The sequence below is a fragment of the Saccostrea cucullata genome, unplaced genomic scaffold, assembly GCF_032062105.1.
Source record: "Saccostrea cucullata isolate Sc308-1 unplaced genomic scaffold, CSIRO_AGI_Scuc_v1 ctg7757, whole genome shotgun sequence".
Lineage (NCBI taxonomy): Eukaryota > Metazoa > Mollusca > Bivalvia > Ostreida > Ostreidae > Saccostrea > Saccostrea cuccullata.
Genome location: NW_026927033.1, coordinates 1 through 21,505, shown reverse-complemented (window position 1 = coordinate 21,505; position 21,505 = coordinate 1). Strand labels below are relative to the sequence as shown.

Genomic DNA, 21,505 nt, shown 5'->3' with positions numbered 1-21,505 from the left:
ATGAAAAATATCTAATTGCTAAAGTTATCCAATATCTAATGATGTCAAGTTGTCAATTTTCATTTACTTGCTTCCTATTCATTTTGAATTTATTAATTATATGGTAAAGTAAAATGCGTAGAATATAATTGGAAATACTATATTGAATATGTACAAAGGCGTCGTTTAACTAGAGATTGTAAAATATACATTTTATGATATTGTTCGTGCTTGTCTTTTTAAAAATAAGATGCGGGTTTTCATAATTCATTTATGCAAAATTGATATCTTTTAATTTTTATTCCTAGTTTGAATCATTTCATCTGAGGACGAAAGAAGGGAAAATCTTACCGTTGCGGATATTTAAATGCAGAGTACTTAATGATGAATATGGGATTCCAACAGAGGATATTGAAGCAATTGTTCGAGGTCATGTTAAAAGCGGATACAAGGTTACGATTTTTATGATTAACTCAAAATGTTCATTAAATGTTAATCTGCCCCTTTTTTTAAAGAAACAATTTGATTTCTTTATTCTTTAAGATTTTTTTTAAATCCATGTTAAATCAGTAGCTTCCCCGGTTTATAAAGTTGGCGTACTCGGAGCATGTTTTTGAGTATTGAATGAATTTGAAGATGTAAAAACCATACGCATGTGATAGCGAAAATCACTACACAAATAAGAACTTTGATGATTGCAAAGCGGAGGTAATTTAGTTGACATACAATTCGATAGTTAGTTGGTCCTTATCGCTTAGAATCAGTAAACATCCAAATATGAAACAGATGTACTTCACACTCAGTAAATAACGGTGATAAATTATAGATCGATCCTGAAGCTCCTATCGAGGAAGAAGACCATGAATATAGAAAAAAGCCAAAAATTGAAGATCGCATGCACTGCGTTGTGTACGTCGACAGCGTTGAGAATCATTTCGAACAGCTGATGAATCGCAAGACTAAAGAACAACTACGACGTTTAAGGGAGAATCTAGCCATGCAGAGTAAGCTTTTACAAATATTTCTTTAAAACATCCACTTCAAAGCTTTAAACTTCCATCTGAGGAACAAAACAATATATTATTTTGTTAGATAGTTTGATAAAAACATATCTAACGTCACCTCAATTTATGGGAGATTTTTATCAAACGTTTTATACAATATTATCAATGCTTTACACTGATTATACATATATTATGGAATTTTTTCTGTCAAACATACAACTGGAAAAATATCATTAGCTGCAAGCTTTGTCATCACGGTATGTTAAAGAAGCAGGACATCTCGACTGAAAAAAAACAACAATTTAATTATTGTTCTACCATCAAGACCAAGAAGATCAATGAACAAGTTTGGGAACATCACTTGTTCATGATCGTAACTAAAGAACAGGTGCATTATATAAGTGAGATGTCTGGGCCTATTTTTTGCGTTTTAACAATTCCTTTTAATGGTAAGATAACACATTTACTCCTAAATAGGGTGCATAGAATATCATTTTTAAAATCTTATCCACATGATGTCACATTGGTTTCAGCGTGAATAGATCAAGTCTCAGATTTTTTTTTAATCAAAATAGTTTTTTGTAAAGAAAGTGATGAAAGAAATCTCCTACGTATTGTGGTTGTGTGTATATGTGAATATTTATCCAACCTGTTGTATGTTTTATACAGCCAAGGCTCAGGGATGAAAAATGCTCAAATTTGTAGATAAAAATTCAAAACTATCCACAAACCTCGGATTAGCAAAACATAAGGTATTTACAAAAATGTTATGATGACTCTTTTTTTGTATCTCGCGGCTTTTCATTTTACCCACAGCAATTTGTCGGTTGATTTGTTGTTGTGTGTTATACCAAAATACGCATTGTAGCTGAGGTTTGAAAAGAAGTACGAACGACAGTATTGTTCTCCCGCCTACCTCCAAGTCAATTTTCAAAAGTTAACATATTCGATGAATTTTTAATATTTTTTTATAGATATAATTATATGGATTTTCATAAAACATGACTAATTTGGGAAAACAAAGAGAGATAACTTTAAAATTTTGGTAAAACTTGTGTTTTTTACTATAGAAATTAATGGAAACGGAAATATATTAAAAACATCTTCCCACCCAACAACCCCCATCCCCACCCCGCGGGTGTCAAAAAAATTCTTTTTACAGGTAATATGGAATGTTATTTTACAAATTCATACCTAAGCTTTTTGTGTGACAAGGGGGGTAACATATGTTTATTGACAAAAAACGATGACGATGCTTATTTTCCACCAATCTCAAAGCGATTTACAACTTGAACATTATACTTCATTGATATATTTATGTTTTATTTATTTGCCTAAAACATAAGAAAAGGTAATATATCCAAGACTATTTCAAAATATGGTGGTGTATGAAAATCAGATCAAGTAATATTTTCTTAACAAAATATGTATTCTTTAATTAAATAAAATATTATTTACAGATATTCTATGGGCCAATAACTTGAATTTAATGTTTTCTTGACTATTTTATTAATAAATATTTTCTGTACATTACATATTTAATTAACACTGCTGTATATGTGTATGCAAGTACATCGGAGGGTAATGTGTGTGGGGGTCTTAATAAATCGATGTAGTGCAAGGGCATACACTCTTTGGATCAAAGTAAGCTTTTATATTTCAACTATAGAATTATGTAGGTATCTGAAAAGTGATGCGATCCTGATGAAATCTTAAAACAATTTAATTATATCAATATTTCATGCCGCCTACCAGCAAAACATATAGCATTCGGTCATACAAGTATAATTTTAACAATGAAATTGCAGAATTTAAACAGTATCGCAGCACTTTTTAGAAACTACAATGCATGTTGAAAATAGTTATATGCTAAACTTGGAAATTTAATAGGTTATTGCCTTGCACTAGTGATATTTATATGTAACATCAATACTACAAGTCAATGTGCTAAAATCGCATGACTGCTGCATCACGTGACTAGTCTATATATTAAATATAATCGTCCTCGATATGTAGTTATTAATCATAATTACAATTATCCGATATAAATAATGTACAAAAAATAATCGCCATCCAAATTACGAATACATTTTCAAATACACAATTTAGTCGATATTTCCATTGCTCAAGAACTACTCGGCCAGAAATGAGAAAAAGCTGTAGGGAATCAAAGTTTTACATAGAAATATATACATTTATATAGGAAAAAATTTTAAAAATCTTCTTCTCAAGAATGACTGGGCCAGAAAAGCTAAAACTTATGTGGAAGCATTCTGAGGTAGTCCAGATTCTAAATTGTTCAAATCATGACCCCCGGGGGTAGGGTGGAGCCACAATAGGGAATCAAAGTTTAAATTAGAAAATATATAGGAAAAGACTTTAAAATCTTCTTCTTAAGAACCACTGGGCCAGAAAAATTGAAACTTAAGTGGAAGCATTCTTAGGAATTGCAGATTCTAAATTCTTCAAATCATGACCCCCCGGGAGTAGGGTGGGGCACAATAGGGAATCAAAGTTTTACATAGAAATATGTAGGAAATACTTTAAAAATCTTCTTCACTGGAACTAGTGTACTGGGTCAGAAAAGCTGAAACATTTGTGTGTAATGTAGTTTTTAAATTGTCCACATAAAGACCAGTGTGGTAGGGTTGGGTCACAATATGTATTAAAAGGACGGAATTAAAAAAAAAACAGCATGGTCAGAGCTACTCAGGTAAGCGATGTGGCCTATGGGCTTTTAGTTAATAAGTACATTTTAGGTTTCAAATATGACAACCTAGGCAATAAATGTGAACATGACATCGTGACAACGAAAAACATGTTTTAAATGCCTCTTCTGCAATATTTCCATCAGCTTTTGAGATACACTGGACATTTTGTTTTATAATGGGAGAAATAAATTGTGAAAGAATCGATTGTCATAAAAGATTCGATTGTCATTTGGGAAACATTAAAACTGAAATTCTATTCGATTACATTTCTAGATATACCACAGATGGTTCTTTTCAATAAGGTTGATTTGCTTGGCATCTCAAACACACGGGATATCTTTCGGAGTCAGGTCGTCAGAGATATGTGTATCAAAGCTGCCGAGAACATGCAGATTCCACTAACAAATGTTTTTCCGATGTCCAACTATTTTAATGAAATTTTCCCAATACTGGAGAAGGACATCCTAGCCCTCTTCTATCTTCTGACCATGATGCAAACGGCTAATGACTTTATTAAGTCTTACCAAGGATGATGTGCCAGATGATTTTTACGATTAATTATTACAAAATCTACTTCCCCTTAGTTGCTCTCAAAGCTACTGCTTGATAAAAAGAACTCCTCTATTAACCAAAAAATGAGTAAATTAGGTTCGACAGCTAAATGCTTTTGAATGCAACAACGTTTAATTATACAATGCTTAAAATAGTTGTAGTCTGATAATATACTGTATAGGGGATTAATTTCACGGGTTGTAATTTTCACGTTTTTCTCTCATCTGACACTATCGCGGTTTCTTGAATTCGCGGAATTTGGTATGTAATAAAAGTTACTTCCCTTGTCTCCATTTAATCTATACCATAGCTACATGTAAACGAAATTAATCAGCGTTATGTTTTTATTTCACGAACAACAGGGTAAGTTATTATAAAATTGTTATATTTTTTAGATAAGTATTTAACACAAGTGCAATTATTAATAGTCTCTAAACGTCAAATGACTTTCCTATATGCTATTACCACGAGTGCATGTGCACCCAAGATCATAATACAACGCGGCGAAAAACCACTGGACGGAAATAAAAGTTTTTATGTAGTTCTACGAAATAATATCCTTCCACATCGTCAGTAAGTTCGATATTTATTTGAATGATTTTTTAAAGCCAAAATGTCGATAAAAACTGTACATGAACTAATATCCATGAGAATGCAGGTAACAAAACCACATGGTAACATTAGTTACGGAGGATTAATCAAAACCCATGGGCCACGTGTTTTGATTGATGAAACACGTTGGCTATTAAAACAGCTTTTGAACAAACACAAATTATTATCTGCCGATTTGAATTAGAGTAAAGCGTGATAATTAAAATTAATTGAGTGACATTACAACTCGCAATTACTGAAATGACCATGGACTGCACGTACACCTATACAAATCTATCGTAGTCTATTCACAAATTTCCAAATAAAACATGGAGATTATTGAAAATTTATTCACTGTTTCTTGAATTCACGGATTTGTTAACACCGTGAATATAGCGAATATTAACACCGTGAGTTATTTTCCCCCTATACAGTAGTCTAAGTCATCAGAATTACAAAACTTTGTAAATCGTATCTTTGTTTGACCTGCTTTAATAAAATGTAAATAATGTATAATGGCGTCTGAAAATTATCAAAGCTGATTAATAACTGGAATCTAAATGTACATTTTTTATTATCACAAGATAGCATGAACTGTTCTGTATGGAAAACTTAGCGCTACCCAATTGTGTGTTTTGTAAATAGCTTTTGAAGGTTTGTGTGCATGTATTAATTACTTCAATGCATATATACATGTATAATCCAGGAAAGAATATTTTACTCTAAAAGTAATGTTTATAATCTAGAAAAGGTTTCACACTAAAAGTAATCAATATTTAATATCCTTGAGTTTGTTGTGTATTTTATTGTTTAAAGGTTGTTTTTAATTTGGCAAACATTAGAAATGTAAATATTGATGTAAGAGGACCGTATTTTCCCAGAAGAAGCAAGGAATGGGAAAATCTTATACCTAGGCCTTTTGCTGAAACTCAAACCGATTTCATGCAATTTTGCCTTCATTCTGAAAAAGTACATGAGAAAATGATTTATGTTTTCTGTACTTGCCACATTTCCAAATTGTTCTTGAAGCTATTTAATCCAAAACATATTTATCAAAAAAAAAAACCAAAACAGCTTGTTGAAATGCTTATTTTTATGTTTTGTTTTTTTTTCTCATGTAGCTTAAGTATTAAAGGATATGCTTATGAAATATGTATTTCTGATAATAAAGTTAATGCGTCATAAAATTCTTTTGAATCACAGTTCTTATTGTAGAAACCATTTTGACTTTCCCCTCTATGACCTAAAATATTAAGTATGATTGTGTTTGCTTTGAAAGCTTAACTGTACTTCTGAGAACAATTATTGAACTAGCATACAGGATAAAGCTGAATTGATCTGATCCTTGGAAGAAACTAAGTACACTACATGTATATTTTATTTATGTGCACATGTTAAAGTACTTTGAATATGGGCACGGTTGCTTTGACCTTCATTTTTATTATCAACCAACAGCAATTTTAGTATATTATCTTAAATTTAAGTCCTTTGAGCTTCAACTATCAAAGTCTACTTTTAAATTTAAATAAAGTGGCAAAGATAAAATGAAATATGTCATCACCCCGCATACCGTAGTTCTCGTTCACAATATATAAACAATATATCATGAACAGGAAAAATCACAAGCCAGTAGAAAACTTGCAGCTGTTTACTCTACCTATGTCCAAAAATGTACTACAACTTGGCAACGTCAAACTGCGACTGCGAAAGATGTATTTAAAACAATTATCTAGATCCCTAAGTAACGCTCTGTAAGAACGGGAAATCTTTTCCTTCTTCGAAATATTTGTTTGAAAATCTGGTAAAAATTTTAGAATATTATAAGCTATGAAAGTGGGTGATTAAAAAATATTGACCACCAAATTGATTTTTTTTAAACCACTCATAACATATTTTTTCCACTTACATCATCATACTGTAAATACATTTTAGTTAAATTTCTGTTTTAATAGAAAAGAAAAATGGATAAAAAAAGTTTAGTAAAACCTTATTTGAAGAAAGGAAATATCACTACTTAAAAGACTTTCTATATTACATAATCAATAAAAATTATAGTTTTTATGCCTCAAATGAATACAGAGATATAAAGATTAAATCTAATCCATAATTGAGATTTTTTTCTCTTGGATATGTGATATTTTTTTTTATTCCGGTTAAATAGACTTTAATATGGAAGAAATACGATCGCGGTGCGCTACAGTTCCCCAAAACTCAAGTTTTCTTTTTTTAAAAAAAAGCAGGAAGACACGATTTCGTGTTAGACTTTCTAATCTTCATTAATCAATGATTATGTAACGTTTTCGGGTTCTTTTATGGGATTCGGCTGTTCTATCTGAACAATTAAAGAATAAATCAATTTTCTCAATCACAAATTTAAATTAATAGTATGTACAATTACTCCTTCGTTTCTTGGGAGCGCACGCGCCTTCCAAGGACTGAAGCGCGTCCGCTTCTTACCTTCAGTCAAACAAGAATATCAGGTACTTTATCTAAATAATATATAATCAATCAAAGTCTCGAAAGTCTATTTCAGACACATAAGACTTGATTCAAGGTATTCCTTGCAGTACCTACCACGTCTGACTTCTCTGTATACAACCGTCTTTCCAATTCGGCCGTCAGCAACAGACTGACTAAAACAACCGATTGTCTCCGTATTTATACCTACAACAGGTCACATGACCTGCGGAGAACCTAAAGGAAACAAGAAACCGGAAGTCAGTGCAACTACCGAGAAATGAAAGGATAATATGATCTCGATTACAGTTTTGCTTCACTACCCACGCCTCCAGGAAATGCGTCTCGCATTCCTCAATAAAGAAAAACTAAAGGCGTACAATATTACATATGTTCATTATTATTTACACCATGAAACAATCTTCTTGACTGACTTTGCGCAGGTCCAATAAACATTAGAACACACTAAGCTCTCTGCTTAAATTTACAATGTTATTTGCCATATCTACAGTTTTGACCATTAAAACCAGAGTTCTTCTTCATGGGTCTCTACTACATTTTTTCCGTCCTTTTGATATGTTTCCTGACACCGATCCAAACGTCTTCTCTTGGTCACTTCGGTCTGAGTGGCCTCTGTCATCTGCTCTGTTGGAAGAGTCTGTGTACCTTTGTCGACACCAACTGAACGGATGGAATCCTCGACACTACAATCCTGGACATCAGTCGACGAAGCCGCTGATACTGTTGCCGAAGGGGCTGTATGTTCTTTAACAGTCGTCATGGGATGCTGGAAAGTAGCAGGAGCAACAGGAATTAAAGAACGTTTGCTCAATAAGCTCTTGACTTTTGGAGTGTGTACAGGAGTCGGTCTTGTTGGTTTCCTCTGCGTCACTTCGGAAGAAGGAAGGGAAGTCCCAGCCGCTGTGGCTTCACCAACAACATCTGATAGATTCCCGGGATCCAACTGCTCCCAATCACTCTCGCTGTCAACCTGAGCGAATCCACCATGTCGAGTTTTACAATGTCTGACCATATCGCTCTTCTTATTTGTAGCATAGTCACAATGACTGCATTCAAACCGTTTCTGTCTGCGCTTCCTCCCACACTCAAGTACATGTTTCTCCCACTCTGATTCTTCACCGAATCTCTGAGAACACATAGGACAAAGGTGACCCTCTTTTCTTTTAGTGGTCTTGGTGTTTGCCATGATCTGCAAAAATCACAAAAACAAAATCCTGAGTATAAAAATATTTTAAAAACTAAACATATAATGAAATTGCTGTACACTAATCTATACTTGTACTGACAGCTTATAATTTGTATTCAACAATGAAGTCGTCATGCCACGCAGGTGCATTTCTAATGCGCCTTGGCCTATCTGAAGCACAAATGCTAGGGTTTTCAGCAATATCATACTGATCTTCATTTTCTTCTACAAGACACTCTTGAGTATCATCTGCATTGTTTTGACTCTCGAAATTACTGATATCATTCTCTCTTTGAAGTATCTGTGACTTACACTTCCGCAAGCGATCACAGTGAATGATAGTGCTTTTGCCTTTTGTTCCGCATGCAACCTTATATAAAACATCTGACAATTTGTCTTCAATTAAGAAAGGCCCTCTCCAAAACGATGTTAACTTCGGAGAACAACCGCTCTTTCTGGCAGGGAAAAATACATAAACTCTTTCTCCGGGACTAAAGGATGACCATGCTAGTTTGGTATCATGGTACCTTTTCTGGCGCTGCATTTCACCTTGCATGTTTTCTCTGACCAACTTATGAGCTGACTCTAATCGTTCGCGTAACACCCAAACCCATTGACTTGTTGGAATATCCTTAATATCTGGGGGCATTTCATACATCAACTCTAATGGTGTAGTGGCTTCGCGCCCCAGCATCAGCATGTTTGGCGAGAAATTGGTGGTGTCATGTTCTGTAGAACGATATGCCATAAGTATATATGGAAGATGCAAATCCCAGTCACGTTGGTTTTCCTGTACGTAAGTGCTTAACATAGAGAGCAGTGTGCGGTTAAAACGCTCCACCATCCCGTCTGACTTCGGGTGATAGGGTGTTGTACGAGTCTTTTTAATCCCAAGTAACCGACACATCTCTTGGAAGAGCCTGCTCTCATATTGTCGACCTTGGTCCGAATGAATGGTGAAGGGGATGCCAAATCTGACAAATACCTGTTCCACCATAGTGCGTCCAATCGTCTCAGCTTCCATATTTGGCAGAGCGAATGCCTCTGTCCATTTGGTGAAATAGTCTGACACAACTAAAATGTGGCGATTTCCTCTATCAGTTTCAGGTAGCTCACACAGTATATCTGTTGCAATTCTTTCCATTGGCATACCTGATCCGGTTATCTGCATTGGGGCCCTGTGTTTAGGATTTGGATTTTTACGTCTCGTACACTTGTCACAACCTGTAACATACTGATAGACGTCTTTTTGAAATCCAGGCCAGTAATATCTCTGTCGTATCTTAGCTATCGTTTTGTTTACCCCAAAGTGTCCCGACGTCTGATTATCATGACACATTTCCAAGACGCGTCTGCGCTCTTGGTCAGGTATGATAGCTTGATGAACTTCTTTGTTGGGACGAAGCAGAGTCCACTTACGCATTAGCAATCCATTCTCTATAGCAAGTCTAGAAAACTGATTCCACAAAGACTTCACTACGTAGCCATGCATAGATATATCGCTAAAACTTGGTCGCTCACCTTTCTCAACCCATGTTTTTACAAGCTTAATGTCTTTACACTGCTCCTGAGCCTCTTGCAGACTATAATCCATGTCGTCACTTTTTACCTCTGATGGCTGTAAAGTTCGTACAGCTGGTTCAACTTTCATATCATACTCAGCATTTTCCATTGATGAAGCATCAAACTCACACTGAGCGCAAGGTATTCTGCTCAGTGCGTCCGCATTACCATGCTTTTTACCGGGTCTGTGTTCTATTTTCATATCATAGGTACTGATCACTTCCAGCCACCTAGCCAACTGACCCTCTGGGTTTTTGAATCTTAAAAGCCACCTCAATGACCCATGGTCCGTTCTAATAAGAAACTGTTTACCATAGAGATAGTGGCGGTAATGCTTAATAAAATGGACAACGGCCAAAAGTTCTTTCCGTGTCACACAATATCTTCTTTCTGACTTGGACAATGTACGGCTAGCATATGCTATAACACGTTCCTTGCCATCAATATTTTGAGATAATACCGCACCGATCGCTTCATTGCTAGCGTCGGTATCCAGAATGAATGGCTTCGTTACATCTGGTAGAGCTAATACTGGCGCAGTTATCAGTTTGTTGCGCAGCACTTCGAATGCTTCTTGTGCTTCTTTACTCCACAGAAACTTCCTTCCTTTTTCTGTGAGTCGATGCAATGGTTTGGCAACTGATGCAAAATTCTTTATAAAGCGCCGGTAATAACTGCAAAGACCTAGAAAAGATCTTAATTCAGTCACAGTACTTGGAATTGGCCACTCAGCTACCGCTTTCACTTTCTCTGGGTCGGTGGCAATTCCGTCTTTGGAAATGATGTGTCCCAGATAGGATACCTTGGTAGCAAATAAATTGCATTTCTTGGCCTTTAACTTTAGGCCGGCCTGATGCAATCGCTCAAAAACATGTTGCAGGTTTTCAAGCAAATCATCAAATGAATTGCCAAAAACAATAATGTCATCAAGGTATACTAAACATTTATCCCATTGGAGTCCTGCAAGAACGGTTTCCATAAGTCTCTCAAACGTCGCAGGCGCACAGCATAAGCCAAAGGGCATAACCTTGAATTGGAATAAACCTTGTCGTGTCACAAATGCAGTCTTCGGCTTGTCGCTCTCCTCCTACTGGCGATGCCCAGGGACTGTTTGAAGGTTCTATTACATCCTTCTCGAGCATTTCCTTAACCTGTGCATCTACCTCATGAGTTAGATGAATCGGAATTCGCCTAGGACCTTGCTTGATAGGTTGTTTAGCCTGCTCCGTGTTTATCTTATGGCGCACCACATTGGTCTGTCCTAAGTCATAATTAGAAGTTGCGAACAAAAACTGATTTTTACGTAGGAAGTTCTCAACTTTTGTCACTTGCTCTGGTAATAGATTACCTTTACATCTGTCTAACAAATCTTTCAGATCACCTCTCAGCTCTTTGGTTAAACCCTGAGGATAAAATGGCGATTTTGGTCTCTCCTCAACAGCTGTCATTTTTCCAATCAGAGTTCCTCGAAAAATATTTTGCACATCATCCGTGACATTCATTAAGCAAACTGGTATCTTATCGCTACCTTTAACGAGAGTGCGTCCTACTAGCGCACGCCCTGTTTCAATACATTTTCGTTCTGGTTCCACTAAGTAATCTGCACCTCCATAGTTATTATTTCCCGTAACATTGGCAGAAATAATTATTTCACTCCTCGGTGGTATGCTAATGTCACTTGCTGCAGTGACTCTGTAACAACCTAGTGTGCCTTCCCAGGAAAATTGGCATGTCTCATTATTTAATCGCAGCGAACTCCCTTGAAGATCTATTAACCCATTGTATTTCTTGAGAAAATCAAGTCCAATAATTCCGTCCACAGAAATATCTGCAACAACTGCATCAATAGTTCTACCTGTCTCACCAATCTTGAGAGAAAATGTTGCTTTACCATAATGGGACAGAACAGAACCACTAGCATTGAATATTCGCTGTGCGTTCTCCTTTAGCACAGGCTTTTCCTCCTGCAATGTATCAAACAATCTCTTTGAAATAAGAGTAAGGGATGCTCCAGTGTCAATCAAGAGTTTTGCACTTCTCCCATTCACATTTCCCTGAATGAAGATACCTGCTTCCTCGCACAAATTGTTTGCGCCAACATTGCCATTGTTTTTAGATTTTCTCTTTCTCTTACGTCTACTGCGAACTTGACATGCGCTTCCGCCATCTGACTTTGATTCATGTCGCCGCCTATCCTTTTCTTTGTCTTGAGCTCTGTTCTTCAACTTTGGGCAATTCTTCCGAATGTGTCCTTCCTCGGAGCAGTAGTAACATTTTACCCTGTTACGCTTGCCTTCCCTCTGAAAAGAATCTTTGTTGACTCTTGCATTTGTCTTAATCTGCCTCTCCAGATTATTTATTTTATTCTGCATTTTCTGCATCAGCGCTTTCAAATCTCCAGACTCGGAAGCTTGAGCTCGTGCTTGTCCCTGACTTTCAATAGCGCGCATATGACTTCTTTTCTCGGTCTTATAGTAGGCATCTAGTTCCACTGCCAGGTGAATAGCTTCATTTAGATTCTGGGGTCGACTCTGTTTAATGCGTAGTCTCATATCAGAATCTATCAATCCATCAATAAAAGCCTCTTTACCAAGAGTTTCTCTTACTTCTGCCGGTGCAGATGGATATGCCAAATACGTCAATCGGCGCACAGCTTGGCCTAGCTCAGATAATGTTTCTGATGCCCGTTGACGCCTTTCTTTCAGTTGCGCACGGTACAACTCCGTTTGATTAGGTGGAGCAAATCTCTCTTCAAGCGCTTTCACTAAGAGGTCATATTGTTGTCCCGTTTCTGGCGAAACATTTCCTAATATCCCTTGTGCAGCTCCTCGCAGTGACACTGCTAAATACAACCCCTTTTCCTTAGCATTCCAATTGTTGATAGCCGCACACGCATCAAAATGGGATTTATAATCTAGCCAAGAATGAGTTCCATCAAAGGTTGCCGGCTTGATGTTACACTTGGCTGTAGCTTTCTCACTTTGGCCCTTCTTCTCTTTATCAGCAACGTTGACTATCTGTCGGGGAAATGAGCTATCTATCTCTTGGTTAACCCCATTTCCGAAATTTCCACATCGACTCTGCGCATTCGCAGGTATTTGATGAAGCGCATCCGCAGGTGTTTGATGCAGCTCTTCTGCTGATATCTGCTGTAGCGCATCCGCGGATGTACGATTCATTGGAATCGGTGGCTGTGCATTATGTTCTAAAGCAGTTTCTGAAAACCGCGCATTTAATGAAGATCTTGGAGTCTCAAACTTGTTTTGTACCTGACCCTCATGAAATACTTCAGGCCTATTTTGATAATCTCCTTGCGATGTCATTTCCCATTGAACTTGAAAAGGAGAATGCGCCAGAGTCTCACTCAACATATGAACTGGGTGTGGATGTGCACTTGACAAAATGCTCGGCGTTTTCCAATCTGGCTGTGGCAGCATCGTTTCATATTGTTGAGCACTCGCAGCATAATCCCTTGTCGAACTGGGTGCATTTGGTTCTGCAGTCAAATTTCGTTGAGTTGTTTTTCTCCTCATTGTCACACCATCTAGCGCTCCTCCAGGCTGTTTTCCTTGTGAGCGTTCACCAGTCAATGACGCAATTCCAGAATCGCGCATTGGTCTACTTGTTTCAACGGGTGTAGATTGCTGTTCTATTTCAAGACGCAATCTCTCACAAGTCCTTTCAAGAAAGGATATCTCTTCGTTGATCATTTCATCCATCGCGCTCATTATTTACAAGGCAAAAATAACACAATTAAGAACTTGTTAATTTAAAATATTGATTACTGTAATTATTTGCCGAATCCCACCGCGCTGCCACCAAATTTATGTAACGTTTTCGTTTTCTTTTATGGGATTCGGCTGTTCTATCTGAACAATTAAAGAATAAATCAATTTTCTCAATCACAAATTTAAATTAATAGTATGTACAATTACTCCTTCGTTTCTTGGGAGCGCACGCGCCTTCCAAGGACTGAAGCGCGTCCGCTTCTTACCTTCAGTCAAACAAGAATATCAGGTACTTTATCTAAATAATATATAATCAATCAAAGTCTCGAAAGTCTATTTCAGACACATAAGACTTGATTCAAGGTATTCCTTGCAGTACCTACCACGTCTGACTTCTCTGTATACAACCGTCTTTCCAATTCGGCCGTCAGCAACAGACTGACTAAAACAACCGATTGTCTCCGTATTTATACCTACAACAGGTCACATGACCTGCGGAGAACCTAAAGGAAACAAGAAACCGGAAGTCAGTGCAACTACCGAGAAATGAAAGGATAATATGATCTCGATTACAGTTTTGCTTCACTACCCACGCCTCCAGGAAATGCGTCTCGCATTCCTCAATAAAGAAAAACTAAAGGCGTACAATATTACATATGTTCATTATTATTTACACCATGAAACAATCTTCTTGACTGACTTTGCGCAGGTCCAATAAACATTAGAACACACTAAGCTCTCTGCTTAAATTTACAATGTTATTTGCCATATCTACAGTTTTGACCATTAAAACCAGAGTTCTTCTTCATGGGTCTCTACTACATTTTTTCCGTCCTTTTGATATGTTTCCTGACACCGATCCAAACGTCTTCTCTTGGTCACTTCGGTCTGAGTGGCCTCTGTCATCTGCTCTGTTGGAAGAGTCTGTGTACCTTTGTCGACACCAACTGAACGGATGGAATCCTCGACACTACAATCCTGGACATCAGTCGACGAAGCCGCTGATACTGTTGCCGAAGGGGCTGTATGTTCTTTAACAGTCGTCATGGGATGCTGGAAAGTAGCAGGAGCAACAGGAATTAAAGAACGTTTGCTCAATAAGCTCTTGACTTTTGGAGTGTGTACAGGAGTCGGTCTTGTTGGTTTCCTCTGCGTCACTTCGGAAGAAGGAAGGGAAGTCCCAGCCGCTGTGGCTTCACCAACAACATCTGATAGATTCCCGGGATCCAACTGCTCCCAATCACTCTCGCTGTCAACCTGAGCGAATCCACCATGTCGAGTTTTACAATGTCTGACCATATCGCTCTTCTTATTTGTAGCATAGTCACAATGACTGCATTCAAACCGTTTCTGTCTGCGCTTCCTCCCACACTCAAGTACATGTTTCTCCCACTCTGATTCTTCACCGAATCTCTGAGAACACATAGGACAAAGGTGACCCTCTTTTCTTTTAGTGGTCTTGGTGTTTGCCATGATCTGCAAAAATCTCAAAAACAAAATCCTGAGTATAAAAATATTTTAAAAACTAAACATATAATGAAATTGCTGTACACTAATCTATACTTGTACTGACAGCTTATAATTTGTATTCAACAATGAAGTCGTCATGCCACGCAGGTGCATTTCTAATGCGCCTTGGCCTATCTGAAACACAAATGCTAGGGTTTTCAGCAATATCATACTGATCTTCATTTTCTTCTACAAGACACTCTTGAGTATCATCTGCATTGTTTTGACTCTCGAAATTACTGATATCATTCTCTCTTTGAAGTATCTGTGACTTACACTTCCGCAAGCGATCACAGTGAATGATAGTGCTTTTGCCTTTTGTTCCGCATGCAACCTTATATAAAACATCTGACAATTTGTCTTCAATTAAGAAAGGCCCTCTCCAAAACGATGTTAACTTCGGAGAACAACCGCTCTTTCTGGCAGGGAAAAATACATAAACTCTTTCTCCGGGACTAAAGGATGACCATGCTAGTTTGGTATCATGGTACCTTTTCTGGCGCTGCATTTCACCTTGCATGTTTTCTCTGACCAACTTATGAGCTGACTCTAATCGTTCACGTAACACCCAAACCCATTGACTTGTTGGAATATCCTTAATATCTGGGGGCATTTCATACATCAACTCTAATGGTGTAGTGGCTTCGCGCCCCAGCATCAGCATGTTTGGCGAGAAATTGGTGGTGTCATGTTCTGTAGAACGATATGCCATAAGTATATATGGAAGATGCAAATCCCAGTCACGTTGGTTTTCCTGTACGTAAGTGCTTAACATAGAGAGCAGTGTGCGGTTAAAACGCTCCACCATCCCGTCTGACTTCGGGTGATAGGGTGTTGTACGAGTCTTTTTAATCCCAAGTAACCGACACATCTCTTGGAAGAGCCTGCTCTCATATTGTCGACCTTGGTCCGAATGAATGGTGAAGGGGATGCCAAATCTGACAAATACCTGTTCCACCATAGTGCGTCCAATCGTCTCAGCTTCCATATTTGGCAGAGCGAATGCCTCTGTCCATTTGGTGAAATAGTCTGACACAACTAAAATGTGGCGATTTCCTCTATCAGTTTCAGGTAGCTCACACAGTATATCTGTTGCAATTCTTTCCATTGGCATACCTGATCCGGTTATCTGCATTGGGGCCCTGTGTTTAGGATTTGGATTTTTACGTCTCGTACACTTGTCACAACCTGTAACATACTGATAGACGTCTTTTTGAAATCCAGGCCAGTAATATCTCTGTCGTATCTTAGCTATCGTTTTGTTTACCCCAAAGTGTCCCGACGTCTGATTATCATGACACATTTCCAAGACGCGTCTGCGCTCTTGGTCAGGTATGATAGCTTGATGAACTTCTTTGTTGGGACGAAGCAGAGTCCACTTACGCATTAGCAATCCATTCTCTATAGCAAGTCTAGAAAACTGATTCCACAAAGACTTCACTACGTAGCCATGCATAGATATATCGCTAAAACTTGGTCGCTCACCTTTCTCAACCCATGTTTTTACAAGCTTAATGTCTTTACACTGCTCCTGAGCCTCTTGCAGACTATAATCCATGTCGTCACTTTTTACCTCTGATGGCTGTAAAGTTCGTACAGCTGGTTCAACTTTCATATCATACTCAGCATTTTCCATTGATGAAGCATCAAACTCACACTGAGCGCAAGGTATTCTGCTCAGTGCGTCCGCATTACCATGCTTTTTACCGGGTCTGTGTTCTATTTTCATATCATAGGTACTGATCACTTCCAGCCACCTAGCCAACTGACCCTCTGGGTTTTTGAATCTTAAAAGCCACCTCAATGACCCATGGTCCGTTCTAATAAGAAACTGTTTACCATAGAGATAGTGGCGGTAATGCTTAATAAAATGGACAACGGCCAAAAGTTCTTTCCGTGTCACACAATATCTTCTTTCTGACTTGGACAATGTACGGCTAGCATATGCTATAACACGTTCCTTGCCATCAATATTTTGAGATAATACCGCACCGATCGCTTCATTGCTAGCGTCGGTATCCAGAATGAATGGCTTCGTTACATCTGGTAGAGCTAATACTGGCGCAGTTATCAGTTTGTTGCGCAGCACTTCGAATGCTTCTTGTGCTTCTTTACTCCACAGAAACTTCCTTCCTTTTTCTGTGAGTCGATGCAATGGTTTGGCAACTGATGCAAAATTCTTTATAAAGCGCCGGTAATAACTGCAAAGACCTAGAAAAGATCTTAATTCAGTCACAGTACTTGGAATTGGCCACTCAGCTACCGCTTTCACTTTCTCTGGGTCGGTGGCAATTCCGTCTTTGGAAATGATGTGTCCCAGATAGGATACCTTGGTAGCAAATAAATTGCATTTCTTGGCCTTTAACTTTAGGCCGGCCTGATGCAATCGCTCAAAAACATGTTGCAGGTTTTCAAGCAAATCATCAAATGATTTGCCAACAACAATAATGTCATCAAGGTATACTAAACATTTATCCCATTGGAGTCCTGCAAGAACGGTTTCCATAAGTCTCTCAAACGTCGCAGGCGCACAGCATAAGCCAAAGGGCATAACCTTGAATTGGAATAAACCTTGTCGTGTCACAAATGCAGTCTTCGGCTTGTCGCTCTCCTCCTACTGGCGATGCCCAGGGACTGTTTGAAGGTTCTATTACATCCTTCTTTGAGCATTTCCTTAACCTGTGCATCTACCTCATGAGTTAGATGAATCGGAATTCGCCTAGGACCTTGCTTGATAGGTTGTTTAGCCTGCTCCGTGTTTATCTTATGGCGCACCACATTGGTCTGTCCTAAGTCATAATTAGAAGTTGCGAACAAAAACTGATTTTTACGTAGGAAGTTCTCAACTTTTGTCACTTGCTCTGGTAATAGATTACCTTTACATCTGTCTAACAAATCTTTCAGATCACCTCTCAGCTCTTTGGTTAAACCCTGAGGATAAAATGGCGATTTTGGTCTCTCCTCAACAGCTGTCATTTTTCCAATCAGAGTTCCTCGAAAAATATTTTGCACATCATCCGTGACATTCATTAAGCAAACTGGTATCTTATCGCTACCTTTAACGAGAGTGCGTCCTACTAGCGCACGCCCTGTTTCAATACATTTTCGTTCTGGTTCCACTAAGTAATCTGCACCTCCATAGTTATTATTTCCCGTAACATTGGCAGAAATAATTATTTCACTCCTCGGTGGTATGCTAATGTCACTTGCTGCAGTGACTCTGTAACAACCTAGTGTGCCTTCCCAGGAAAATTGGCATGTCTCATTATTTAATCGCAGCGAACTCCCTTGAAGATCTATTAACCCATTGTATTTCTTGAGAAAATCAAGTCCAATAATTCCGTCCACAGAAATATCTGCAACAACTGCATCAATAGTTCTACCTGTCTCACCAATCTTGAGAGAAAATGTTGCTTTACCATAATGGGACAGAACAGAACCACTAGCATTGAATATTCGCTGTGCGTTCTCCTTTAGCACAGGCTTTTCCTCCTGCAATGTATCAAACAATCTCTTTGAAATAAGAGTAAGGGATGCTCCAGTGTCAATCAAGAGTTTTGCACTTCTCCCATTCACATTTCCCTGAATGAAGATACCTGCTTCCTCGCACAAATTGTTTGCGCCAACATTGCCATTGTTTTTAGATTTTCTCTTTCTCTTACGTCTACTGCGAACTTGACATGCGCTTCCGCCATCTGACTTTGATTCATGTCGCCGCCTATCCTTTTCTTTGTCTTGAGCTCTGTTCTTCAACTTTGGGCAATTCTTCCGAATGTGTCCTTCCTCTGAGCAGTAGTAACATTTTACCCTGTTACGCTTGCCTTCCCTCTGAAAAGAATCTTTGTTGAATCTTGCATTTGTCTTAATCTGCCTCTCCAGATTATCTATTTTATTCTGCATTTTCTGCATCAGCGCTTCAAATCTCCAGACTCGGAAGCTTGAGCTCGTGCTTGTCCCTGACTTTCAATAGCGCGCATATGACTTCTTTTCTCGGTCTTATAGTAGGCATCAAGTTCTACTGCCAGGCGAATAGCTTCATTTAGATTCTGGGGTCGACTCTGTTTAATGCGTAGTCTCATATCAGAATCTATCAATCCATCAGTAAAAGCCTCTTTACCAAGAGTTTCTCTTACTCCTGCCGGTGCAGATGGATATGCCAAATACGTCAATCGGCGCACAGCTTGGCCTAGCTCAGATAATGTTTCTGATGCCCGTTGACGCCTTTCTTTGAGTTGCGCACGGTACAACTCCGTTTGATTAGGTGGAGCAAATCTCTCTTCAAGCGCTTTCACTAAGAGGTCATATTGTTGTCCTGTTTCTAGCGAAACATTTCCTAATATCCCTTGTGCAGCTCCTCGCAGTGACACTGCTAAATACAACCCCTTTTCCTTAGAATTCCAATTGTTGATAGCCGCACACGCATCAAAATGGGATTTATAATCTAGCCAAGAATGAGTTCCATCAAAGGTTGCCGGCTTAATGTTACACTTGGCTGTAGCTTTCTCAATTTGGTCCTTCTTCTTCTTATCAGCAACGTTGGCTATCTGTCGGGGAAATGAGCTATCTATCTCTTGGTTTACCCCATTTCCGAAATTTCCACATCGACTCTGCGCATTCGCAGGTATTTGATGAAGCGCATCCGCAGGTGTTTGATGCAGCGCATCCGCGGATGTACGATTCATTGGAATAGGTGGCTGTGCATTATGTTCTAAAGCAGTTTCTGAAAACCGCGCATTTAATGAAGATCTTGGAGTCTCAATTTTGTTTTGTACCTGACCCTCATGAAATACTTGAGGCCTATTTTGATAATCTCCTTACGATGGCGTTTCCAATTGAACGTGAAAAGGAGAATGCGCCAGAGTCTCACTCAACATATGGACTGGGTGCGGATGCGCATTTGACAAAATGCTCGGCGTTTTCCAACTTGGCTGTGGCACCATCGTTTCATATTGTTGAGCACTCGCAGCTGGGTGCATTTGGTTCTGCAGTCAAATTTCGTTGAGTTGCTTTTCTCCTCATTGTCACACCATCTAGCGCTCCTCCAGGCTGATTTCCTTGTGCGCGTTCACCAGTCAATGACGCAATTCCAGAATCGCGCATTGGTCGAGTTGTTTCAACGGGTGTAGACTGCTGTTCTATTTCAAGACGCAATCTCTCACAACTCTTTTCAAGAAAGGATATCTCTTCGTTGATCATTTCCTCCATCGCAGTCATGATTTACAAGGCAAACATAACACAATTAAGAACTTGTTAATTTAGAATATTGATTACTGTAATTATTTGCCGAATCCCATCGCGCTGCCACCAAATTTATGAAACGTTTTCGGGTTCGTTTGTGGGATTCGACTGTTCTATCTGAACAATTAAAGAATAAATCAATTTCTCAATCACAAATTTAAATTAGAAATATGTACAATATACCCTTTGTTTCTCGGGAGCGCGCGCCTTTCAAGGAGTGAAGCGCATCCGCTTCTTAAATTCAGTCAAACCAGTGTAATAAGGTACTATATATAATTTTATATTACCAACCAAAGTCTCGAAAGTCTATTTCAGACACGTAAGACTTAATAAAGTATCCCTTTCAGTACCTACCACGTTTGACTCTTCTGTAGACGTCCCTTCTACACAGCCGTACATAACAGACTAACTAAATCAACCCGACTGTCTCCATATTTATACCTACTTCAGGTCACATGACCTGCGGCTGCATCAAAATGGGCTGGAAATTGATTTTCACGGATTTTGCTGAAACTTTGTGAAATAGTTACATTATAAGCCCAATTTACAAAAATATTATTAAAAGTGATCAATTGGGTTGTTTCCATGGCAACCAGGTTACCTGTTTTTTCACATAGTGGTAAATACCTAAAATGATATTACTTCCAATTCATGTACAATTAATTAAACAAAGGTGATTATTCTCATTTTGTCCTTTGAAATAATTTGCTATTTGTATTTTCTATTAAAAAAAAAGTTGAAAAAAAAATTTGGACCTGCTGTGAAATGCCAAATAACATTAAAAAATTGCTTTAAAAAAGGGGGGTTAAACATAACGATGTGTACAAAAGACGCAGGCACTGGTGGAATTTTCTGATGCTTCGAATTTCACCTTATACATTTATGAAGAACATATGAAAAAACTGGAGAGGTATTATTTACTTTAAGAAAATAAATTGATTGTAAAGTTTGTAAAAATCTCTAAAT

The 21,505-nt window shown here is 38.2% G+C and overlaps 3 protein-coding genes across 3 annotated transcripts; 1 reads left to right on the top strand and 2 right to left on the bottom strand.

The window, feature by feature from the left end:
* The first annotated feature begins 293 nt into the window (after positions 1 to 293).
* LOC134273329 (interferon-induced protein 44-like) lies at positions 294 to 4,239 on the top strand. Its single transcript, XM_062755534.1, has 3 exons — positions 294 to 431; positions 806 to 983; positions 3,968 to 4,239. The coding sequence occupies exons 2-3, from the start codon at positions 875 to 877 to the stop codon at positions 4,225 to 4,227; spliced, it is 369 nt and encodes a 122-aa protein (XP_062611518.1). The 5' UTR covers positions 294 to 431; positions 806 to 874; the 3' UTR covers positions 4,228 to 4,239.
* Positions 4,240 to 7,814: 3,575 nt separating this feature from the next.
* On the bottom strand, positions 7,815 to 8,501 carry LOC134273333 (RE1-silencing transcription factor-like). The gene has a single exon (XM_062755537.1). The coding sequence runs from the start codon at positions 8,499 to 8,501 to the stop codon at positions 7,815 to 7,817; it is 687 nt and encodes a 228-aa protein (XP_062611521.1).
* A 6,077-nt stretch (positions 8,502 to 14,578) lies between these two features.
* Positions 14,579 to 15,265, bottom strand: LOC134273331 (RE1-silencing transcription factor-like). The gene has a single exon (XM_062755535.1). The coding sequence runs from the start codon at positions 15,263 to 15,265 to the stop codon at positions 14,579 to 14,581; it is 687 nt and encodes a 228-aa protein (XP_062611519.1).
* Positions 15,266 to 21,505: the final 6,240 nt, after the last annotated feature.